This window comes from Equus caballus, chromosome 6 (genome assembly GCF_041296265.1).
Source record: "Equus caballus isolate H_3958 breed thoroughbred chromosome 6, TB-T2T, whole genome shotgun sequence".
In the NCBI taxonomy this organism is placed as follows: Eukaryota; Metazoa; Chordata; class Mammalia; order Perissodactyla; family Equidae; genus Equus; species Equus caballus.
In genome coordinates, this window is record NC_091689.1 from 23888006 (window position 1) to 23908172 (window position 20167).

The following is a 20167-nucleotide window of genomic DNA, read 5'->3' on the forward strand; positions in this document are numbered from 1 at the left end:
TCGGTCCTCTTTCCCTCTGTGGCATGCTACAAAGACATGCCAAGTACATAGATTCTCATGGACCTAAATTTAGCACAGCTATCAGATAGCTGGAGCAAGTGTAGCAGAAATCCAGTCGCTCCCCCTGGCCTCTAGGTTTTCACATTCCTATTGTAGCGGCACAGGAATGGCTCTCAGCTTTTGCTTCTCTTAAGCTGTGTCTTATTGCCTTGGTGCATTTGCTCTGAAGGCATGCACAGCTTCCCTGACAGGCTTGCAATGCTGCTGGGCTAGGTGCAATTCCTGGTCTCTACCGAGGTCCCCCCCCCACCCCGACCCTCGCCCCAGGAATGCTCTTTCCTGGGCTCCTTTTGCTTGTCTGGGAGGGAGTGGGGCAGGGAGGGTCTCTTACAGGCTGCTTTGGCGGCGGCTGCCTCTGCAGAGCCCGGAGCTGTTATTAGCTGCTTGGCCTCAGCATGTTCCGCTAACCATGTGGCTTGGGTAGCAATTTAGAAATGCATGTCGGAACAGCTCCTTATGCAGTTACCTACCGTTTCACTTCTTGCCTAATTTTCTTTCCCTTCCGTCTATAGAAATATTACGGGCTGGATACAAAATGGGGTGACATCGAGCAGTGGATGGTAGGCCTGGAATACTATTTTAAGAAACTTAAATGGTTTATAATTGGATTCTTATACAGTTTAATTACGTTGATCGATTCCTGTTGCATCCTAATTTAATACTGAGAGATTTTCTTCCGGGGACTTCTGCATCTGGCCTGATTATCTACATCCCGTATGAAGCCTGGTCAGAAACAGTCCTAGCCAGGCATTGCTGTCTGGTCTGTTCAGCAGCTGCTGGCTCTGTCCGCCTTTGCTGTGGTCCCCTCCTCACCTTGTCTGCCCTGCCCACTGAAACCCCTGTTCTTTGGTGAGAAATTCCTTTATGTTCTCCACTCGTTTCCTAGAACAACTCCTCTGTCCTCTTAAGTCAATTGAGGGCTGGCTCGCCCCTCGTGATACCTGTGACCTTATGACCCTCTAGGGAGGAAATGATGCCCCACATTGAGAGGATCTAGAAGGGGGAGCATTTGGCTTTCTCCCCACTGGTCCCGAGAGAACATGGCTTCGCTCTTTCTCTCATTAATTCGTCCACCTGAGTTCATTCCACCTCTTTCTGGCCTTGACACCTTATTGACTGGCGTCTTGGATATCATCACGTCCTTTTAGCATTTGAGAGCTTGGCCAGTATGGAAATGTCGTATTAAATGTCCCTTCTACATAAAATAATTTAAGAAAATGTAAAATTACCTCTTCACACCTCACATACCTGTGTACAATATGAAAGAGAATAGTTCTTGAAATATAAAGAGCACACACTTCTATACTGGAAAAAAATGGTAAACGTCAGGCTTTATTACGTGTAAACCATCATTTTAGGCTTATGGCCCAGGCAGATGTATTTTGATCAAGTCTTAAGACACAGTTAAAAGATGTGTCATTATTTTATCTACCACTAAGAAAGAAAAAAATGCTGCTAATTATAATGTGAGCAACTTTGATTATAAGATATACCGCAACTTCAGAGATGTCAAATGTGAAAAACTGTGTGTGTCTTAGAATGCCCAAAATATAGTAGATAGGGCAACAGCCTTACTGGCTTTTTATGGGAATGATTTATCTTCTGACTCCCAAAGAGACTAGAGTAAGGTGATTCTGATTCTAAGAAAAAAAGTAGATTGACATAAAGGGACCACCTTATAGAGGTTAGAAAAAAATGAAGACCCAACTTCTTCCCCAACACGTACTTTAAAGCCAAAATGAAATATGCCAATTATTTGTGTGCTTCAGTGTCCTTCCCCCCAGAAGAAAACATTTCCCCCAGTGGTTTAATTGAAGCCTTTTAATGAAAGCAAAGCAAATATTTATTTGACATTTATACCAGAAATACTGTATTGCATCACAGCTAGACTATGTAAGGCTTCTCCTGTGTCTGTTTCTAACCTTTTTATACTGTTCCCTCTGTTGCTTCGGTAGGAAGACAGTGAGCGCTACTCGCGTAGATCCAGAAGGAACACGTCGGTTAGTACTGTGTTCATTCATTACCAAGGCATTTTGATTGGAGTCTCATTTGTAGCTTTAGTGGCTGAAATACATAAATTATATCTATATCTGAATGACATCTATGTATATCTTGTTGTTTATGAAAGAAATTAACTAATACTGATATTATTAGCTAAACAAAGCCTGTGAACTCAGCTTTTAGCATTTTGACCTAACCTTGGTGAGGGGAGAGTGCTTGAGAAATTTCTAACTGTTAATATATTCATGACAGTTTGAGTGCTTTTTTGCTGTCGAATACCCACGAATAATTTACAGAGTAATATGCATTGAGACTAGGAATTTGTAGATTACCGGCCAAGTAGGTAGCACCACTTTAATGCAATTAATTTAAAGCCTTATTATTGAGAAACAGTCCTCTGTAAGCAGAGGTGCACAAACAAAGCCCATTTGGGGAAGACCTCGGCTCAGGTCCACTGAGACCCTCGGAGGTGCCTGATGCTCCCCACTACTGTGGTGTCGTATCAGCCACATCCCTCTGAGAGCTGGGCATTGGTTTCTTTATGTGTCTTATCACTTCATGGTTGTTTTCATCCTTTCTTTTACTAGGCTTCTGATGAAGATGAACGCATGTCAGTGGGTAGTCGTGGAAGCCTGAGGGTCAGTAACCAGAATGATTGAGTTTGCATGGTCCATTTTATTGTCGAAGTTCTTTGCTTTTTCATCCCTGCATTCAAATGTCTTGTTCATTATCTTTGTCATCTTATAGTCAATATCTAATTCACAAGATGCTTATTTAAAATCTAATCGGTCGTGGGATGTCTCTCTGTTGTTGTAGAGAGGTGATTAATGAGCACAGGCACTTTTGTTGTGTCTTTCTCCCAGGAGTGGAAGTCATACTTTTTGATCTCGTTGTTCACCTCACACAGCTGCCACAGCCTGATAAGTGGTCCCTGCAGTGGTAGTGTGATGCAGGCAGTGTGACGGCTCCTTCTGTCCTTAAGTCCTCACACCTATTTGCATACGTGCTGCCGGATCAGACTTCAATTTTTGTTAATTATTATTCAGTGATGTTTTTGCATAGGTCCTTGAAAGCTGCTGCAGATTGCCTGCTGGAAACTTGGAGCCGATTGACTCCATAAGACCCAGTCTCTCATCTTCAGGAGCCTTTCCTTTCGCCAACTGTAATGCCATCTCTTCATCACTGACAGCTTGATGCTTGATAAACACAAATACGTATTTTTCCCTAAACATTCCAAAACTCTTCGTAATTGTACTTGAAGAAATTGCATGCTGTGGGAAGTGAAGTAGAGAAACTGTGTTTTATACTATTGCTTAGTGCTTTAAGTCAGTAAATTAATCTGAGCCTGTCAGTTTAGTTTACCGCAAAGTTAAAATTACATCTCACTACTTGTAATAATGTCTCAAAGCAGCCACTCCATTTTACTGTATAGAGCAGAAGGCTTGTTTTTAATCAGCATGACAGTTAAATCATAATATCACGATAGACTTCTTATTTACACACTAAATGTGCATTTAATTTGGCTGTTTATACCAATAAACCATGAAGGTGATACATTGTTATTGTGCTATAAAGCAGTCATTGTCATTGTCCTTGCAGTGCCAAAAGCAGATCCACAGTGTTTTGCCAGAAAGTTATGTTTCAAATGTCAAGTCAGTTAGAGAGCTTCCTTGCGACTTGAAGCTTTCTCTTTAGCCATACTGTTGTAGCTTCCTCATAGACCCTCTGACATGATTCAGCTAGAGGAAGTAAGATTTATGTAACCAAAACATTAGAAATGCAAAACTCAGTGTGCAGGCTGCGTGAACAAGGCACAGAGGTGACAGCTGTTGAGCAGGCCCAAGGGAAGCTTGCGTCCGTGAAACCAAGTGAAGGCGATGCTGTCTCAGGGAGGAGGGGTGTGGTCACTGTGTGTAGGACTGAGGACTGACCATGGGCCTTAGCGTCGTGAAGGACATCGTGACCTTGACAAAGAAACTTTTGATGGAAATGGTGAGAGCAAACCTTGATTAATACGCGCTCAAGAGAGAATAGGAGAGAAACTGAAGACAGAATCCAAATCTATCAAAATATCACTTTCAGATCTATGATCCTCCTGAAAATGTATGCGGATTTTGTGTGTACTTGCCTTTTTTGGGGAAAAGAATTTGTCACTTCCTGAAGATGCTCAGAAGGTTTCTTGAACCCAAAGAGTTCAAAAGTATTGCAATATGAGCGAGGGTTAGGGTATTTATAGCATTCAGTTCATTTTCAATGATTTTAACCAGAAGTGAGTTAAACGTCCTTGCTGGACACCATTCTTTGCCAACATATCAAGCATATTTGTTTTAAGGCATAAAATTTGATGGAAGAAGTCTCCAATTAGGATGTTAGATAGGAGAGAGGGAGAAAGTGGAAAATCGACCATGCGTGGGATTGTCATTTTTAGCCACGTGGTTGGTGCTCTGTTCCATGACGTACTTGATCTAAAGAAATAACTCTCTCTAAAAACCACAGACCTTGAAACTTGGATCCTGGAGATAAGAGTCAAACCTCATAACTTTTATAGGCGCAGAACAAGTTCGGAGCAGTTAAGAGGGCTACTCGGGGCCACGTTCTTTGTAACAGCACCAGCCCGGGACCCCCAACCCTTGAGGACCTAGAAGCTCCTGCCTCTCCTGGTTGGGCCAGGCAGTGGAGCAGCATGGGGACCCTCTGCTCTGCTGAAAGGCTCTCATCTCACCCCTTCTCTATGATAGGGGATGGATTCGTGCCATTTTTATATATTTCAATATTCTGAAATCTTTAGTTTGCAAAGTCCTAATATAGGATCCTATCTTTTATTGCTTGACTTTTCCAAAACACAAGACCTTCATTCAACTGACAATGATGGTAAACCCTTTTGAAAGGGTGCAGTTTTACTTTTCCAGCGTTCATATGGATATTCTTTTCAGAAAATCTAGAGTTGGATATAAGCTTTTAATTTTCCTTGTCAAAACTGACAGTGATGTATCTGTTCACCTTTTGCCTAACGTAAATAGAATGGATTGTGTAGAGGAGGAAATAAGATTTCTCAGACTGCTTCGGAGTCCATGGGTCAGGGCAGCCTTTGCCATAGAGGTTTTATTTAATGTTATTGGGTTTTTCAGCGGCCAGCCCTCCCGTGGAATTCCTTTTGTAAGTACGCGAGATCCTAGGCATGAAAAAAATGCAATTCTGTGAAGATTTTCAAGATTGCCTGTTTTTTGTTTTACGTTTTGTCACGTTTTACTGAGCTCTTTGATTGATTTTTGGCAGTTCTCTTTTCTGATGTTTTCCTCTTCCATCCTGACTGACAGTCGCAGCCTGACTTGGAGTGTGGGGGTCCCTACGCCTGGGTGAGATGGTCGGACAGACTTTGCCGTGTGGTCCTAACAGTGTTGTGTGACAGATAATAACCTGTGGTGTTTCCACTAATCGTGGGTGTTTGTCCAAGTCCATTGTGGTCTGAGAAGACACATATACCATCATCAGTTTACCGGGGGGACAGGGGCACGTGCAGAGCCTCCTGGGGCAGCTCTGATCCTGGTGGTCGGGCTCTGGAACCCGTGAGTTCCCTCGCTCACCAGGTGGTCTTGGAGCTCCAGCCATTTGCCACGCACTGTGCTAGCAGCTGCGGACACCAAGATGGAGAAAGATAATGTCTTGCTTTCAGGGAACTCAAATCAGATCCAGAATTCCCAATGCCTCTGCATTTTCTTTAAAAAATTAAATTTAAAGTCATTTTATCTAAAAATGAAAAATTCATAATTTTCCAGTATGTATCCATTCAAGCTAAATGTCCAATCTGTGCTCTTTGAGAAAGACCCCAGTTCTAGTAACAAAAACGAAGGCTTTAGGTTTGAATTTGGAATTTCCCTTCTTACATCCATCTAGGCTTTCTGAAACCCTGTAAGCGTAAACTACACTTCCAAGAAGAAAAATGTTGTCTCACCAGAAAGGACAGTCAGCATCAAAGTGATTCAGTGCTGACGTTCTTACAACATGTTCTACACTGCTTCACTTTTAGGACTTTCTCTGAAAGCATCTGGTGTTTCATTCATTCCATCGTGTTTCGAAATTATTTAGCAAATCCTGTTTCTATAATTTTTTTTTTTTTTTGAGGAAGATTAGCCCTGAGCTAACTACTGCCAATCCTCCTCTTTTTACTGAGGAAGACTAGCCCTGAGCTAACATCCATGCCCATCTTCCTCTGCTTTATACATGGGACGCCTACCACAGCACGGCTTTTGCCAAGCAGTGCCATGTCCACACCCAGGATCTGAACCAGCGAACCCTGGGCCGCTGAGAAGCGGAACGTGCGAACTTAACCACTGAGCCACCGGGCAGGCCCCATCAAATCCTGTTTTCAAAATGTAGTTTTACCTTTAAGATGATAACAGTGCCATACAGCTGTGTAGCACACTTGACTCTGAGCCTCCTGGTGGGGCTGCCGTTCTGCACTTAACAGAGAGGATGGAGCAAAGGAGACGGCATTCCAGCCCAGTCTCAGGCTGAGCCACTGGCGAGAAGTAGACCTACTGTGGACAGTGGGGAGTACAAGGACATGTAATTAGATTCAGAAAGTGCTCCTCACAGGATCTCCTGGAGCACTTCCACACAGACACTGGTGGATGAGAGCATTTGTATGACTCTAATTCCAGCAGCTTTTCCATTCTTTAAGTAATTCCATGTATTGGCAGCATGCTTCTAGATTTTCAGCCTTTTTGTTTTAAACTCAAAGTAAATTATATCTCAGGGCCAGTCCCTAGTGGAATGAATGAATGTATGTGTTCACAATAGTCAGGAACATTTTCTGGATTTCGTTTTGATTTTCAGTTTTCATTCTGTTTTAAAACTAAATTGAGAGCATTAAGTATTGCACTTGAGAGTTACGATTTTGCCTCTTACTTGGTTTCCCCTCTCTAATGCCCTTGAAGGTGACCTGTCTTTTGACTCAGTAGAAAAATAATCTAACGTTATTAATAAAATGTTAACAATTGACTTTTGCCTGGTCACATGTGAAGTTCATTGCTGCTCTAACAGCCCTGCGTGGAAGTTGCTGGCATTCTGACTAATCGCAAGTTACCATTAGAGTAATTGGTTTTGATAGAGCGTTTATTCTTGTCTCTTATTTACCCTCTTTTAGGAGATGCGAGTTTGTGAATGTCTTCTTTATTTTGTTCTCTTTTAGCAGGTGCTTCTCAATGTTACTGTATGTAAGGTTCATCTGGAGAATTTATTAAAATGCATATTTCTTGGCCCCTAGGTATTCTGATTTCCTAGGTTGGGGCCCATGGTCACACCAGGTGACCATGATGTGGTGGTCTGCACAGTAAGGAGTACTGGAAAAAAATTCTGTACAGCAAAGCTAGTTGAACCTCAGAGACCTGAGTTAAGATGAAGATATTCTGTCTGTGGACTTTTTATTCTAATGTTGTTACAGTTAATTTTCAACTCTCCTTATCGCATTGTGCCACATAAGAACAGCTCCATCCATCCAAATCACCACCTAACCACCGCCCACGAGGAGGAAGTTGGGGGTGTTCTTTAGGAAGGCTAAAGTCCTGTCACTGTAGAGAGGTTATCAACAAGACCCTGTCGACTTGGGAGCATGTTTTAGGAATATATTCCTTACGACAGACTTGCATTACAACAGAAGAGGGTTGTTGTGGATGTTCCAGAGAGCCTTCGAAGGAAGAGTTTTTCCTGCGTTTTCATGGAAGGCCAGAAGAGCAACGATGATAAATGAGAGAGTGCATTCGCTCTCCCAACCCTCCCCCCCTTTATTATACATATTACATGTAATATGTATAATAAAGTAGATATTACTATGCACATATTCACAGCTGAGGAAGTGGAGGTTCCAGTGGATTAAACAACTTGCTGAAGGTGACATGACAGAGCTTCTATTTGGAATCTGGACTCTTGTCCACCATCTCCTGGCAGCTCTTTCCATTTTCACCCGCTGTATGGACTGCCCCTCCATTTTCTATCACAAGAGCTGGTTGTTTCTCCATTGCTTGACAGCTCTTATCTTGAATCAGCAGAAATCTCCTTACAGAGGAAAGAGAGCAGTTCTAGAAAGGCCGAGCTTTGGCTTAAGGAAGCTCGGGCTGGGAGTAGAGAAGAGAAGGGAGACACGCCGAACTCACTCATTCTGTTTTCTCTGGAGACAAATTATGAAATCATGTCCTCATATTTCATTTTGAAAAATAAAGTAGGAAGACTGGATGAATGAAAAACTAATATAGAGGATCTACCCCCATGATGAACGTTTTTTTCCGGGATGAACTTTTGCATTTAATTGTAGATTGCATAGAGGCTATTTCTGAATCTTCTGAATCCAGCTTCATAATGGGCCATAATTGTCAAGTACTCACCCTGGACCAAGAGCTGGAAACGAATTGACTCAGGCTGAGTCATTACCCGTTGCCTCGCATTCAGGCTTCAGGAAAGCTAGGATTTCCGCACAACTACCAAAAAACCGGAAGCGAGGAAGCTGCCAAGGGAACAACTGCTCCCAGGCCCACAGGCTTCGCTCCACGGGGACCTGGCATTGCCTTAAGTCCTAGAGTGCCGTGTAGTCATGAGTAACACTGGGAGGACTGATTTGAGTCACCTGCCTGTGCTGACTGCTCCTGAGATGTGGTGGAGCAGATCAGAAGCATCTGGGGGCATGCTGGGATTTGTGCTGTCCTGGGCTTATCGTTCACCTGCTCCACTAGGAAAGCTCGGTTTACACCCAGCCAATTCCTCCTTGGTGATCTGTACCTGTGTCTTCATTTGTACACTAATGTCAGTTTTTCTTCTTTTCTTCATTGACACAGACAAATGGTTATGATGGAGAATTATATGGATCACAGTCCCTGAATAGAAGATCTGGCAGGGTTAGTATAGAAAAAATTTGCACGGCGCAGAATTCAAACAGGTTGCTACAAAGCTTTTTTAAAAAATATTGCTAAATGTAGCTTCTTTACTGTTTGCTGCATTATAGTGGGTCTCTTTTTTTTTTTCTAGTGCATGGTAGAAGGAAAGCTAGTGTTTTCAACAAGTAAACATTCTTGGAGTGTTAGTCTCCCAACATTCTAAGTGTTAGTGTGCGAGATGGATATAAGAATCTCTGAGGTTAAAAGGATCGAGAATTAAAGATTAGCTCTTTCGTTATTGTACAGCCCTAGCTGTATGTGTACAACATGTATATTAAATATACTCAGCTTTTAAGTATGCTTAAATTCGACATTATCATGGTCTTCCACATCTCTCATTTGTCATTTTAAAGACACGTGTACTAGAGCCTGTGTTTTCCTGAATGTTGATGCTTGGAATGCTCCCAGTTCGGGGGTGGGGGGCAGACGAGGAGCAGAGTCATCTCCCTAGTGAGACGGGAGAGGAAAGGGACCCCCAGCAGGAGAGGCAGAGGTAGGAGAAGGCCATGGCTTTATCGAGGAGGTCTTTGGAGATCTCAGAGATTCAACCGGACACATTTTAATTAAATTTCATGACCTTCAGCAGATCTGTTACAAATTTCCCCAAAGCTTCCTGTTCTTACATTTGTTTCATTTTTTTCCCTGTAGTAATAAATTTTACTGGGTGTGTAAAATAGTATTTCTTTTAATTTATCTTAATTATATCGAGATACATCATATATACACTTAAATTATATTTTCAGGCTTCAAAGGGTACCCCATCCCCACCTGAGCTTTCTGAAACTGGCTGATCCGCTTTTTACCCTCTTGTCCCTATTAAGGATCGCATACACTTCTATTTTGTGTAAGCTTTTCTCATCTCGGACTAAAAACTCCTCCCACTTTAAAGGCTGTGCCTTCCTATTTATGTTGCTTTTCACATTCACATCCTTTGGACTGTCTCCAGTTCTGTTATGTTTTTCTTTAAGGTAATTCGGCGCTCCGGGGACAGAAGCAAGCAGCATGCCATTCTGTCCTCGTGGGATGCTGACACTTTTGCTTCCTGTGCTCAGCATTCCCGCAGACTATTTAGTGCTGGCACAATAGGGCAAAAGTGTCTGATGGCCCCAGACTGCTTGTCGGGGTTTGATTGACTAGTTTGCAGCTTTTTACCATAAATGTGTCGTTTCACCATAAGTGATCACAAAGAATCACAGTTTAAACTTGGAAGTTACTTCAGACGTTCTTTAGTCTCCCTTCTACCCAACATTGCATTCTTCTCTAGAATATCCCACACATGGAGTTTCCAACATGTTTGTGACAGTACATGGTGACATCAAGCTCTGTGTTATACATGTAGCCACATATTTTAATCTTAGATTTTTAGGTTAAAGCAGAAGTGTGCCTTACAATTTAGTTAAGATTTAAGTAGCTCCTCTAGAAATCAAATACGAAAGAACCTGCTGAGAAGACTGTTCCTCAGAGTGTGAAACTGGATATACAATTGATGTAATAAAGAATCAGGACACACAATGAGTGAAGAACCCAGTAACCTACATAACGCAGCATCTTGTATAGGAAGACCCCAGAGCTGAAAACTCCAGGGACAGTATGAGGGTGAGCTTGGAGAAAAGACTGGATGGGAAGGAATAAAATGACCAGGCTGATGATAAGGGTTTGGAACTGTTTCCTTTCTAAGGGGACAGAGAGTATTCAGAGGCGAGGATGGCTCGATCATTTTGATCACCATCTTATGTCTTCATGAGAAATGTTCACACACGCTCCCTCCCCACCCAGATTCTCGGTTGGCTCTGATCTTTATAAAGTATATATTAGGACACCATAAAGACGGCTGCCGGACATTGCATTCTGTGGATAACGCTTCTTAGCTGGAATGGACGGCAGCTCTGTCAGGCTCCCCTCGCCTCCCTGGAGCTTCAGGGCTGAGCTGGAGCCCTCAGGTGTGCTGGCCTGAAGACAGATTGAAAATTTTGCAATCAACAGAACTTCAGTTAGCTAAGAAGGTATTAATACTGAAAGTCCAGACTAGGAGGTTATAGAGGGTCCATCATGAGATGGAGTGAGTAGTTTCAAATAATTTTAGAGATGCGAAACTGAGAAACAGTAACAGTTAAACCACATGACATCACGCAGACAGAAACACTGAAATGTGAAACAGAGCTGAGAGCCTCTAGCTGTTAAGAATTGCTGCTACTGTAGCAGAGCGTCTCGATTCTTGAGCTCCATTGGCGTTCCTGAGTACTAATGTTGGTTTGGTTGTGAAATTTTATATCTGCCTTTTGACCGGGACAGGTGGTGCTTTGGGGATAGTAAAGAAGTGCACATCACTTACGGTGTCTTCTTTGGTGCTCAGAATTCCAGCTACAGCGGTGACGGCAGAATCTCCACTTTGTCATCATCCAGAGAGGAGAAGTTGGTTGGTTTCCATTTAAATCTTTCACACCCTGTCTTCAGAAACTGCAGGTTTTGTAGCATGCAATCTTGTTTGTGTGGATTCAGTTCTCTTTTCTCTTTTAATGTCTAGTTCACGAATTTTCATTTGGATAGATGTGAAAGTCCATTTTTCAGCAGTAATTAACATCATCTATTTAATTGACTTAACCCACAGTCTAGTATTTGAATTTATATTCAAATGTTTGAATATGAATTGTGGTATTCAGCTGGGTACAATGAAAGGGAGTATTTATATTGCTATTTTGTAGTTAGAATTGATCAAAAAGAAAAAAAAATAAGAAAGCCTTGAAATGCTTTCCTTGGGACTTCTGAAAGCAGAAGTCCTTTGTAGGGTAGATGCAAACTTTGTGGCAACTTCTCAGGGATGGACTAGACTGGGAATGAGTTCCTTCCCATCCTTTAAGAACATGCGTCAATTTTGATAGGCAGCTATTTCTAAGTGATTTAAGAGCCCTGATAGGTGAGGCTTGTTTGTCCTGGATAAGGTTCATATTCACTCAGCAAACATTAGGGAAGTCGTTTAGGTAGGAAGATCACAGAGATAAGCCGGTGAGATGGGCACTCTGGAAGTATTCACTTCTAGAACAGAAGACCCACCTACCAGATCCACTAGTGCACTGTAAATAGGACATTAGGGAGAAGCTAATCTTGCCAGGAAGTGTCATCACAAAAGATGTGCACTGAACCTTACAGAATAAATAGGAAAAAAAGAAAAAGGAGTAAATAGAAACTAACCAGGTAGAGCCACAGCAGTCCAACTCCTGGTCCCTTCTTCTTCCTCACCTGCCGCGCCTCATCCCCCTCCCACTCTCCCATCCTGCCCCAGGAGGGCTCCACTGCCAGCAGCTCCATCACTGTCTCCAGCCCGGTAGCCCACTTTCCAAGTAATAAACACTCCATCCCAGCCCCCCAGTAGTAATAAACACTCCATCCTTTCCTGCCCCTAGCAGGTGAGTTTTGACTGAATATAAGATCGTCTGTAAGCACCAAAGTATTGGTGGGTTTTAACACCTTGAATTTTTGTGCATTGTGGGTGTTTTCTTAATTCAAGGGAAAATCTTGCTATTGCAAAAAGGTCTGTCATTCAGGGCACTTTACTTCCTCCCTACTTTATAAGCTGAGATACATGCTCTAAGGTAGAATATGGTGATCTTGATATCTAATACTACATGGATATGAATTATTCACCCAAGTTCAGCATATATTTGACTCAAATTCATTTAAGAGAAATAACCCACATGCAAAGTGTTAAACTCAAAATCAGAGCTGACCCATTCAAAACATAAAATATCAGATCTTCACTGAGGCCATGTGTCCCCACCGTTGGGCTGCCTGACACCCACCCTCAGAATCTCCCTGGTAATGATTGTGCTCTGTAGGTGTCATGTCTGTTGCTGTGCAACACATCAACTTTTTAAATTTCATTTACATCTAATAATGGAAAGGTCTCAAGGTAGTAGGTAGTATTGAAGACTCTTCTAAATAACTTCCCCAGTCTCTAGGTTTGTCACAAGCAAACCCTGGCCTTGGTGGCACAGGGTCCACAGTGGCTGTGGGAGTTTTCTCTCACATGGCTCCCTTTGTGCTTTCTGTGTCCCAGACAGGGTTGATAAAGTGGCTTCTACACAGGGTGCTCTCTCAACCCCTGGAACAAGTTTCAATATTTGTGTTAAAGATTAGAAAGTTTCTCCCCGTCCACCCCAGAACTCCACTTGCCTGCCCCTCGGGTCATTTGGGGGTAGCTTGTTCACGGCATAGGAATGATCGGCACAGGTTATGGGACCTTGAGGGAAAGGCGGACCATCTTAAGGTGCCATCAAGTTGCTTGAATGGAACTCCTTCATCTCTAAGGACTGTCCTGTTCTTGTGTGATGGGTAGGACCCTGTAATCTTTGTAAAACATTTTACTGGGGAAACTATTAATTTATACAGTAGCATTCCCCAGAAATGTTGTATAGACCTTTGGTCTCAGAATTATACCACTGAGTTTATTGTGTCTGCTATGAAATGAATCCTGAATGCATATGCATCATGTAAATACGTCGCTGACCAAGGAGGCCAAGTCAGAGACCACCTCCACTGAAACATTTTATTACATGAAACAGAGGTTGATATCTCTGCAAATTCTTGGTTTTGAGTTTTTCCCACCAGACTTTCAAAACTAGAACTCGAATTGGCAAAGACCTTCAAATCACACCTATGGGCTTCCTGTCGATTAAAATTAAGGAGATCTATTTTTGCCCGTGTGTAGACTCAAAAGTCCTGATTTGGTTCCCTGCCATAATTTTGTCAATTAACTGGACTGTCTTTCTTCCGTTCCGATCATTCTCCATTCTCCCTCCCCCGCAAGTGCACGCCCTTAACCAGTTCTGCTGTAAAAGGTAGTTTTGTGTGAATTTCGGGCCCGCTGTGCTTCTGGGACGGAATGAAGCTGTGAGTCTCCACCCCCTCTGCTCATTCTCTCTGATTACAGAGACTCTCCTGCTCCAGCCTCGGGCTTCCGAGTGGTGGCCTTGCTCCCAAACCCTTGTCTGCCCAGAATGGAAACCGGGTCTGTCCTCTTCACATCTCTTTTCCCTCCTTCTCTTCCCTTCTGTTTATCACCTTAATCACTGATTACACGTATGTGGATATTTCAACCTCTCCTATATGAAATCCAGGGAGCAAAGCTCAGCAGGTGTTTCCACTGGCTTGACTAACTTGCTAAGACTCTTCTCCACCTTTTAAAACATTATCAAAAATAATTTAGGCCCTTATCTAGACAAAAGAAATTTAGGACAAGGGGGGCTCTATTAAATGCATGTTTTTGAAAGCGCGAGTCCAAAAATTGGTCTCTTGGGTCTCTCCTCCTTTTCCAGCAATTGTTCCCCATTTGGGGTTTCATTTATTTTTTAAAAACACGTTTTTCTCTTGTAAATGTGTCCAGGAAGCAATTTGGAAGGCTTTTGTGCAGAATCTGACTCCTCCGTCTTTGAGAAGCGGGGAGAACGACGTCGTTTCCTTGGCTTGCTCTCCCCTCTGTATCCTGTTTTTACAAGGTCGGCCTGCGGTCCGGCCCGAACTGCTTGGCCTTTTAGCTGTCAGCATACGAGTCCTATTCTCATACAGGGAGATCGGTGTCAGAGCTCCAAGTCCAGATCATATCGTGGAGGTTGAACTGTCATCTCCCCGTGTTGCTGAGTGATTCACCCCTGGTCACGCACAGTCTCCGACTGGCCCGGTGGCCCTGTGCTGTGGGCTTTCCGTGGCCTCTCCTGTGAATGAGTCATGACAGTGTTCTGGAGCTCAGTCTCCGGCCACACCGGAGAGCGGCCTTGGTGTTCCAGCACATCCCAACACGGGCACTGATTTGGGTGTGGATTCCCCTGTTACAGGGAAGTGCCCGCCCTGGCCCACAGGAGCAGTCTTCCAGCTTCGTCTGTATCCTGAAGACTGTCAGGGGGATGCCTTGATAGAAATAAACACACTCATGAGCCGCCCTCTTTGTGTGTGGAAATGTGTGTATTAACACCCCGAGTGTTGTTAACCCTGGATGCTGAGCACTGGGTTTCGCTGCTTTTCTTAGTGGTGTTCACCTTGTCACCATTCTCTCTCACTCCCCAGGCCTTTCTTCCAGGAATGCCTGAAAAGGCATGACTAGAAAATAGTCGTATTTCAAAGATGCTTAGGAAGTTTGCTATTTTAAAGTTAAAAACCCTCTCATCTTTCTTGTAAATTTGGATTTGCATCTGTCAGATTTACTAGAAACACCCATGCCTACCTCGACTTTTTTTCTTCTAACTGTTGTGCAGTCATTTGGCTGTCATGATAACTGAAATCATGATTACCTTGTTACTGTTACCTTGTTGCTGTTTTTTCAAGGCTTTTAAAACCTGCTATTTGCTTTCTTCCTCCAGCCCTCCTATGTGTACAGTGCTGCCCGGCCGGCGGGGAGTTACCGGGTGCGTGCGTGTGCCCCTGCACCCCATCCCCCCTCACCCCACCGACGTCCTGTTCTTTTCTCCCGGCTTCCTGCACTTTCCCTCCGCCCCCGCACGCCACGGCTCCCGCCCCACCCGCGCATGCGCACCCCTCCAGCCGCGCACCTGCTCTGGGAACGTGGCGGTACCTGTTTGCAGCCCTGCTGGGAGTGAATTACCCTTTTACGTGGAGCTTACGCGTGCCATGGTGTCTCTCACCCTTTGGCCAGATCTGGGTTTTATTTATCCCGACAGCTGACAAGAGCTGAAGAAGACACGTGTTTGCATAGGATCATTAGGCAGAAACGGAACATGGCAACATTTCCTTAATCTCTTGGCAGAAAGAATGATGGCTTTTTATTGCTTTGGTAACCTTAACAGGTATTAATCCAGTGTACTATGTCACTTTGGAAATTTCCAGTTTTAAATACAAGGTACTTATGCCGTGCAGGAAACTTATTCAAAGTAGCTATACTGTATTGTTAATGTTTCTGAATTTCCATCCGATTGCACACATGAATTAGATGCATAACTGGCTGAGCGAGCCAGCTGGGTCCTCAGGGGGAAACAGGGAAAATTAAAGTTCCTTTGAGCTGGGCAAAGTTTGACACCACCATCCACCGTGTTATAGACTCTTGTTGACCATCCGTGACTAATTACATAGAGTTTTCAAGTTAAGCAAATATTTCTCTTTTCTAGTTAGCAATTTTTAAAGAATTATGAAATATTGGACTATAATTATCTTCCTATTTTATTCCAAAGTCACTTTTGCTATTAGAGTAATGTTCTAAAAATCAAGTATGAGGATGCCATGACAAAATTCAAGATATGTGCATTATCTGCTTGTTTGAAATCTGGATTGACAAGTTGTTAGTTGGCAAGGAATCTTGTTCAGAGTCATACACTTAAAGGATCTATTGGAGATTACATTGCATGCCGAGTGACAGCAACTGAAACCTCTCTCCCCCCGATTTTTGCACCGCCCTGTTCTGCTCCACAGCCCTTCGCCCGTGAAGGGGGGTCTTGAACCTTTCCTGCACGTCGTCCATCCTGATGTTTTTCAGGCCTTGTTCCTGGCATGTGTCAGTCTTCCTTAGCTCATGTTTTAGTGTCTTCCGGGTGCTCATGGAGAGAGGAAGGGCGCCCCATCCTGACAGTCTGTTTCTGTCGCAGGCGTCTGTATTGGACGAGAGCAGCCTCGGCGGGGCTCGGCGGGGCAGTGCCTGTGGCTCCTACGCTGTAAGGCGCTTTCTGAGGGTTCTCACGTCTGCTGCATGACTGCATGTGCTCGCTGCGCATAGTTCCAGCCCTGGGAGATAACTGACCAGAGTGATAGGGAGGAAATATGGTCTCATTTCCATTTTCCATTGTAATAAGGGTCATAGATTCTGTCAATCAGGAAGCTTTGGTTGTTAGTTTAGTGTCCTCTCTCATCAATGTACACGGAGGTCAAAGGGCGACGACTAACCTTGATGCAGTTTCATTGGCTTTTTCCCTGTGACGTGCTGACAGTATGAACGAGTAGTGACATGGTCTTAAAATAATAAAGAGAGGAAAAAGGGAATTCGACAGGCCGCAGATTATTTTCACCTCTGAATCATCGGGGAAATGAGCAAATTTAAAGACTCCAAATATCACACTTATGTCATTTCCTTTTTGTATTTTGTTGTCTTTCCACCTTTTCAAAGGCTTTGAAATGATAGACTCTTCTATGGCAATAAAGGTATAGTAGTGGCCCAAGAAATACTTGTTGAATGAAAAAACTGAGTGAATGAATGAATGAATGAATGAGGTAAACAGAATAGAAAAATGGACCAGTCTGTGGAAGTGGGGAAGCTAATTGCCTATCTTGAGGACCACTTGGAACTGCTCATCAGCCCTAATCAGCACTTCTCAGTGAAGATGCTTCTGTATCCAAAGGCTCCTCCACAATCCTGTAAAAATGCACCCAAGCCCCATGTGAAATAGCATGGTTTACTAAGAAATACTTGGAAGTGCTTTTTACAGAGTTACCCAGTCTGCAGTTTCCTGTAGAATGTAATTTTTTTTTCTTTTGAGCTGAGGAAGATTACCCCTGAGCTAACATCTGTGCCAATATTCCTCTACTTTATATGTGGGTTGCCACCACAGCATGGCTGACGAGTGGTGTAGGTCCCTGCCCGGGATCCAAACCCATGAACCTGGGCCACCAAAGTGGAGGTCACTGAACTTCACCACCACACCCACATGGCCTGCCTCTAGAATGTAATTTTTATGAATATTAAATCTAATAAGTGACATAGTATTCATTTCTGTTGCTATCTAGTTAAACATTTATTAATTTTATATTGCATAAGGACCACTATATTAAGTATTTTTCCCAGTTCTTATATGTTTTTGTAGGCCATTAAAAAACTCATAAACCATGCCTGATGGGTGCAATAGCTCTCATCTATATATGATGGATAAAATGCAACTAAATGATTTTCTTTTATCAGAAAAGAGACAGCGTACTAATTTCTGGAGAGATTGAGACTTTTCCCAAGCACTAGGTAGTTTTCTGGTGACTAAAGTAGAACTTCTAATGTCGGACAGGAGGTGTGTCTCCTCGGCTGATTTTTTTAGAAAGGCTGATTCTTGGCCTGCGGAAGCCAGTCCCTGGCATTGCCGATTGCTCTTTTGTGTCGCAGCTATTTCTGTGCTTTCAGCCTCCCATGGGAATCACCTGGGAGGATGGCTTCAGCTGAGTTAAGGAAATGAAACTTCTTGGCCTGGAAGCACAAATGCCTAAAATAGGGCCACATGTCTCTGGTATCAAGCCATGCAGAAGAAATAAAAGAGAAGAAAAAGAAATTTTTTCTGCACCTAACAGTGCACTCCCATCCAGAAGGAGCTCACTGTGCATTTGTTGAATTAAATTGGAGGAACTGGGGTAAAATCCCGGGGAAGAGAGATGTGGGCGTCAGCTTGGCTGTGGGTGGCCAGTCAGCAGGCTGAGTGGGAGGGGAGGTTCACCAAGCCCCCCCTCCTTTCCTCATCTCCCTCCTCCAGCCTCTCGATCACTCTCCAGGTGGATACCGGGTTCCCCACGCTCAGGAATGTGGCTCGGGGAGAGCCTCCCCAGGCTCTGTGTCCGGTTAGTCGTTGTGGCCACTGACAAACACACAGCCGTTTTGAGGAGGCTGCAGCTCAGGGTCCCCCTCCTGTCTGAGCTGGGAGTGCTGCAGCCTCCAGGCTGACCCCAAGCCTGCAGGGGACAGTCCTGATCCCACTTGGGAAGAATTGTCCCCATCTCCATTCTCCCAAGAAGTTAGCATCAGACACAGTCTGTGTTTACAATTAAATGACTTAATTACAATTAAATGCTTACATGAGATTAAATGAGTAGTTTTTTAAAGTATAACCCTTTCGCTTGAAAATCTTTCTACTTTGTACCTTCCTTGCCCTTATTAAGCTGTGTGCGTGTTGTTGGAAGGACATGTGGCTGTGTGTGAAGTGACCTTAGTTGTTTTGACATGCCGGGAAGCGGTCATCAACACCAGTGCTTCTGATCCAGGAGCCATGAAAGTTGTTTCTAGCAGAAAGTGAAAGCAAGGGAGAAAAACCCAATGTGCATTCTCTTGCATAACCCTCAGCCCCTCTGTGTGGTTGGTGTCCTTCCTTCCATATCACAGATGACTAAGTAGCTTTTCCAAGGTCTCGTGGCCAAGAAGAGATGGCGCCTGGACTCCAACGCAGATCTTTCTAACTTACATCAGCCCCACGTTAGCCACGCAGACTCCCAAACATCAGCAACTCCACAGGTGGCACGTGGACCACGTGATACAGACTTTAAACCTTTTCTGAATGATCAAGTGAAGTCAGATGATTTGAGAGCAGTTTCTGACTAGGGAGTGGGGCAAGCTTGGTCAGAAATAAGCTCTATTAACAACCATCCGACATATCTCTGAACCATAAACCAGGACGTGAATGACGTAGAATACCGTAGGATTTGTTTACAAGATGAAGTTTTCCTGTCTTGTATCAGTAAACCCAAAGGAGAAATTCATTTGCCTTAAAGTGCTGACATTAAGTGTTTTCCTTTATTTTGAACAAAGCTAAAAGGTGGAGCTAGTGATAACTGGTAGGTTTCTTGGATGTGTCGTATGTGACAACATCGTACATATGGTGGACGTACAGCCATATTACCTGTGCATCTGAAACATCTTGCAACTAAGTGTAAGTACACAATGTTTATTGAACAGGGGAATGAGTATAGGTAGGATGTGTCTGGGGAACTTGCTCATCTTGACCAAAGCTACTAAACTTGCAATTATTCATTCAACAAGTATTTCTTGAGTGCACACTGTGTGCCAGGCCTTCTCTGGGGGTGTCAGCAGGGAAAAAAACAGACACAGATCCTGCCCTCAGGGGAATTACATTCTGTTGGAAAGACAGGTGAACTAGGAGATGGTATTTAAGCTGAGATCCCAGGCAACCCTGGAGTTCTGTGGCTCCTCTAATTTGCTCCTGTAAGGCCTGCAGTCTCCCAGTGGGGCTGGACGGGCAGTGGAGAGAACAGTGCCCTGGCGTGCTGTGGGGTGTCGGCAGGGGCTTGCCGCAGGGCTGTGCACAAGATCCTCCTCAGGCCATGGCGCAGAATGCTCGATGCCTGTGATCCTAACCAGGGTTCGAATCCTGCCTCCCCGCCCACCCTGCCTAGCTCAAGAGGAAAATGAGATTTTTTTTTAACAAAACATGAGAAGGTATCTAAGGCTAGAACAAATGCGAGTACAAGTCAGGGTGAAG

At 43.7% G+C, this 20167-nt stretch overlaps 1 protein-coding gene across 50 annotated transcripts in view; it reads left to right on the forward strand.

The window, feature by feature from the left end:
• LRRFIP1 (LRR binding FLII interacting protein 1) overlaps positions 1 to 20167 on the forward strand; it is a 138557-nt gene that overhangs the window by 83801 nt on the left and 34589 nt on the right. For 13 of the 50 annotated variants that reach the window (XM_023642685.2, XM_023642686.2, XM_023642687.2 and 10 more), the window contains 9 exons: positions 573 to 620; positions 2016 to 2060; positions 2649 to 2699; positions 5379 to 5417; positions 8889 to 8948; positions 11341 to 11403; positions 13915 to 13992; positions 15338 to 15382; positions 16574 to 16639. The exons of 10 other annotated variants lie outside the window; for them this stretch is intronic. In XM_023642685.2, the coding sequence (XP_023498453.1) occupies positions 573 to 620; positions 2016 to 2060; positions 2649 to 2699; positions 5379 to 5417; positions 8889 to 8948; positions 11341 to 11403; positions 13915 to 13992; positions 15338 to 15382; positions 16574 to 16639 (495 nt within the window). The remainder of the gene's footprint in view (positions 1 to 572; positions 621 to 2015; positions 2061 to 2648; positions 2700 to 5378; positions 5418 to 8888; positions 8949 to 11340; positions 11404 to 13914; positions 13993 to 15337; positions 15383 to 16573; positions 16640 to 20167) is intronic. 27 more of the 50 variants (XM_070269592.1, XM_070269601.1, XM_023642659.2 and 24 more) reach the window with 4 other exon arrangements.